Source organism: Euleptes europaea, chromosome 1 (assembly GCF_029931775.1).
Source record: "Euleptes europaea isolate rEulEur1 chromosome 1, rEulEur1.hap1, whole genome shotgun sequence".
In the NCBI taxonomy this organism is placed as follows: Eukaryota; Metazoa; Chordata; class Lepidosauria; order Squamata; family Sphaerodactylidae; genus Euleptes; species Euleptes europaea.
The window spans coordinates 26,326,794-26,331,593 of record NC_079312.1 but is presented as its reverse complement, the minus strand read 5'-3'; the positions used below and the strand labels follow the sequence as shown (position 1 = coordinate 26,331,593).

The window sequence follows — 4,800 nt, the reverse complement described above, 5'->3', positions numbered from 1 at the left end:
CTTTCTCCAGAGTCAGGGGCAGAGGGTAGAGCCGGAAGACGAGGTGTCGCAGTGGCACCCCTCGGTGTGTGGGGTTCCACAAAAGGTGATCCTCTCCCCTATGTTGTTCAAGGTGCTGGTTTGAACTTTTAAAGCCTTACATGGTCTGAGACCGTATCTGTGAGACCGCCTCTCCTGGTATACCCCCCCACAACGTTACACTCTCCAAGTAACAATTTGCTGGTGGTCCCTGGCCCAAAGAGTGTCCAGCTGTTCTTGACCAGGCTTTTCCGGCCCTGGCCCCTGCCTGGTGGAATATCCTCCCAAATGAGATCAGGGCCCTGCGAGAGTCGAAGGAGTTCTGCTGGGTAATCCATTTTTCATTCATACTGATTATTTAGATTTATGGGGCTGTTTTTAATTTGTTGGTTTATTTAGATAAATGGTTTTGATGTATTTGTGGAATCTAACGTGTTCCAATTTTGTTATAAGATACTCTGAGCCTGGCTTTGCTGGGGAGAGCGAGATATAAGAAGAAGAAATAAATAAATAACCCCTGGGGTTGTTTTTTCCCAGCTTGGTTGTTTGTGGAAAGAGGTTTTTTTGCTTCTGTACAGAGCTTTGGTGCTTCTGTGCCCCTCCTGGGTTTTCTATCCTGAAAATGAGGGCGGTCTGGATGTCCCAAACACATAGGTTCTAATTGTAAACGCCTTGAGACTCTGAAGAGAAGATGTAGAAATTTCCTAAATAAGTAAATTCTATCCTTAACAGCTAGGATACTCATGAAGACTACTTACTTATTTGTTTGTTTATTCATTAGGTTTTTACCCCGCTCACTTTCTCAGCCAAGGCCGGGCTCATAGCGGCTAAAGTCTAGTGTTCTTATTATCATATTGGCCATCCTGTTCCTGAAACCCATGAGATATCTGGCCCTCAGTCAAGAGTAGGGTTACCAAGGGGGAAATGTCCTGTCTTGTGTTTTGTGTTGCTTCTTCTGGGATGCTTCCCTTTCAGGTGCTGTAATGCCTAGTCTCCTCCTTTGGTCCTTGAGCTTCCTGGTCCTTTCCCTTCAGGAATCCAAGTCTTCTGCTGACGATGATACTGTACTACTCATCAGCAGTGGCCGTATCCGGGGAAAGCATCTCCCAGCTGGCTCAAAAGCAGTCACAGCCTATCTGGGTATCCCCTATGCAGAACCCCCTGTGGGGAAATTGCGATTCCAGAAGCCTGTTCCCTATAAGCCATGGAGCCACATCCTGGAAGCCACCAACTTTGGCAATTCATGCCCCCAAATACTTCTTTCGGACATTCCAGGTGCTGAAATATTCAATGCCAACACGCCCCGTTCAGAGGACTGTCTTTTCCTCAATGTCTGGGTACCCAACCCCCAGCCCTCCAAACCAGCCGCTGTCCTTGTCTGGATCTATGGTGGAGGATTTTACACGGGCACTACTTCCCTGATTATGTACGATGGGGCATTCTTGGCTGCCACCGAGAATGTCATTGTGGTCTCCATGAATTACCGCCTGGGAGCTCTAGGCTTCCTTTCATTACCACCAGCCGCCCCAGGAAACTTGGGCTTGTTGGACCAGCAGTTGGCCCTGAGATGGGTGAGGGAGAATGCAGCTGCCTTTGGAGGAGACCCTACTCGGATAACCATTTTTGGCGAGAGTGCTGGAGGAGCTTCTGTCAACTATCACCTCCTCTCACCAGGGAGTCAACCTCTCTTTGACCGTGCTGTGCTGCAGAGTGGGACGGTTGTTGCCCCCTGGGCTTGGGTGAGCCCTGAGGAGGCAAAGAGGAGAGCTGTGGCCCTGGCCCAGCTGATGGGCTGTACAGAAGATGAGGGCAGTGCCATAGTGGAGTGCTTGCAGGAAAAGGGAATGGAAGAATTTCAAACATACATGTTCTCAGTTGTGGATCCCAGGATCCTTGTGAACATTCCCTTCGTACCAACAACAGATGGAGATTTTCTTCCTGATGACCCACAGAAACTGGTAGAGTCCCGGCGATTTCAGTCTAAACCTATTATGATTGGGACCACCTCTGATGAAGGATCCTTCTTTATCTCCTACACTGCTTCTTTCTTATGTACATCCAGCGAATGCCTTTTGACCCAAGACAAGCTCTTGGAGGGGCTGAAGATGAGTGTACCCAATGCAACCAATGACTTCATCCAAGCCATCGCTCAGAGGTACAGCCAAGCGGAACCAGAGGGCCCAGCACGGTATCGTTCCACCTTGTCCCAGGCCTGGGGCGATTACTTGTTTGTATGTCCAACAAACGAAGTTGCCACAGAGACTGCAAAGATTGGAAGCCCTGTGTATGCTTACACTTTCACCCACCGCAGCACTGGCTCTGTCTGGCCTGAATGGATGGGGTCCAACCATGGATCGGAGGTCCCATACGTTTTTGGAACTCTGACGTTAATAACAGGAACCAATGAAACTCATACGGAGGCGGAGTTAGCGCTAATCCTCCAAGTGATGCGTTACTGGGCGGAGTTTGCCAGAAGCGGGTAAGAGAACTTGTAGATGTTTACGCGCAAATGTTTACCATCCCTGGCCCTGAAAATACAGGAGGTAGCAATTCCCTAAGGTTTCTTTGTCACAGACCATGTTAGGAACTAGCATCCATTTTAAATACATGCCCATTTCTGAGGCCTATGAAAGGAAATGCCTACTTGTTAACTAGAAATAACTTCACCTATATACACTGGTTCAATTCATTTGTCAATTTGAGACATTTCTTAGTATTACTTAGTACATTTTATCCTGGCCTTCCTCCAAGAGACTCAACATAGTGCATATGGTTCTCCCCTTTGCTGCAGTCATTGCCTGCCTAATTTCAGAAGTCAGGGTCACCCGAATCACCGCCTCTACAAAGAATCTTAAGTGGCAGCCATATGAGTTTGTGGTGCCATTAACAAGGCCCAGATTCTTGGATACATGTTGGTGGGGATGAAAGCTTTTCAGATCTAATTAATGTTAAATCAGTACTCTGATTACAAATGTGAGTGGAAGATGTTGGGGGGCCTTACCAAGGTATGTATTTTACTGATCTGATTGCATTTTTTAGACTATGTAATCCATCTTGAGAATCAATGAGACAGGTGAAATGTCAATGAAGTAAGTGAATAAATAATCAGACAACATATATTGTATCCCTTACATAGAACTAGTTCCTTCTCTGACTTCTTGGATCATGATATTTTTGCCTCCTCTACAGCAATCCCACCCCTTCAGATGCTGGTGAGACAAAATGGCCGCTCTACAACCCTGCAGAGCAGAACTTCTTTCGCATCAGCACAGAGCCGCCTCAAGTCATGAAGCCCTCACCCGCTCGGCACTGTGGTTTCTGGAAGGCGCTCTTATCAGAGGCATCAAGCCCACGTGAGTTGAGGCCCTGAAAGGGGGAGGTGGAACCCAAAGCTATTCCCTGAGGTAGACATTCACCCCAAACTCTGTTTGGATCAAAAGCTAGGGGCTTTCCTGCATTCTCTTTTTCTTTGTCTCCAAGTTCCTGTTTCGTCACTGTTTTTTAAAAGTTCTGCACATGTTGTGCTCCCTCTAGTGGTCCATTCGATATCAAGACTGAAAAGCTGCTGTTTAAATCAGCAGGGAAATAAACTAGATTTAATCTACTGCTATATCAAATCGACCACTAGAGGGAGTAAAACACATGCCGAACTTTTAAAAAACACTGAACAAACAAGAACTTTGAGACTAGCAAAAAGAGTATACAGAAAAGGCCTTGGTCTAGAGACAACAGAACAATGCTAAGGCTGTTCTAGACCTGCTTACGATAGCAACTGTGCCTCTCTCTGTTATAACTCCGACACCAAAATTGGGCAGCGCCAGAGGGGAAGGATTAGGACTAGTCTCTGTTCCCCGTGCCTTGCATATTAACTTGAAAAAATTCCCAATGGCTCTAGTCATCTTGGGAATATAGATAGTTTTCAAAGATATGGGATAATAACAAGTTTCTTTTACAAGCTAGGATTGAGAATTTAACAATCCTTGTGGTGTTTTGTTCCCTCATAAAGCATGTTCGGTAACAGTCTGGGCTCAGGCCTTTTCAGTGGCTGCCCCATGTCTCTGGAACAGCCTCTCGGCTCCGGCCTTCTTAGCCAGGCTGCATAGTGAGCTATTTCAGAATGCTTTGGGGGCAGCCTGACCCTGGGCAAAAAGAGAATACCCTGTTGGGAGGGGGATAAGGTACTTTGGTTTTTATATCTGTCGTTTTAATGTTTATCAAATAGTCGTTATACTGTTGTTACCTGTTTTGGGACCTGAGATAGTCCTGAGAAAGGCCAGACATATAAATATTTTAAATAAATGTGAAAAAGTGGTGCCTCGTCTTAGCTCACGTTGATCAGTCAGCTGCCTAGAAAGCAACAATTTCAGTTTGGGTGGTCACATGATAATATGTTTGTTTCCGGTTTATCTGTTCTGACTCAGTAGGAAGCTCATTTTCTTGGCCTTCTTTCTTACCACAGACCAGCCTCCAAAAGATTCTGTTCCATCCAGCCCAGAAGGCAATAGGAAGCAAGAACTGTGAATTAAGTAGATGGGGATGGAGAAAGAGGATCGTATGAAGTGGGAGAAAGAAGTGTAAAGAGGCATTGGACAACGGAGGAAATTTCAGTTTACACCTTCCTTCCTTCATTTATATTCAGAGTGGATTACAGTAATTTGTGTTGACTGATTTGAAAAGATAAAATCAATCACCAGCTTCCTCTCACCTTCTTCTTAGGCACAATCAAGTCTACGCTCATTTGACTAAATAAACTTGATCTCCTGAGCCCTCCTTCTTCTTTAA

The 4,800-nt window shown here is 45.8% G+C and overlaps 1 protein-coding gene across 1 annotated transcript; it reads left to right on the top strand.

Moving 5' to 3' along the window:
- The first annotated feature begins 1,001 nt into the window (after positions 1 to 1,001).
- LOC130492952 (acetylcholinesterase-like) lies at positions 1,002 to 4,539 on the top strand. The gene is made up of 3 exons (XM_056866733.1): positions 1,002 to 2,497; positions 3,208 to 3,371; positions 4,478 to 4,539. The coding sequence occupies exons 1-3, from the start codon at positions 1,002 to 1,004 to the stop codon at positions 4,537 to 4,539; spliced, it is 1,722 nt and encodes a 573-aa protein (XP_056722711.1).
- Positions 4,540 to 4,800: the final 261 nt, after the last annotated feature.

Excerpts from the sequence above, each read along its gene's own strand:
- LOC130492952 (XM_056866733.1), top strand. The coding sequence starts at position 1,002 with ATGCCTAGTCTCCTCCTTTGGTCCTTGAGCTTCCTGGTCCTTTCCCTT. Across the intron at positions 2,498-3,207 it reads GCGGAGTTTGCCAGAAGCGG|CAATCCCACCCCTTCAGATG; the intron begins GTAAGAGAACTT and ends CCTCCTCTACAG. Across the intron at positions 3,372-4,477 it reads ATCAGAGGCATCAAGCCCAC|ACCAGCCTCCAAAAGATTCT; the intron begins GTGAGTTGAGGC and ends TTCTTACCACAG.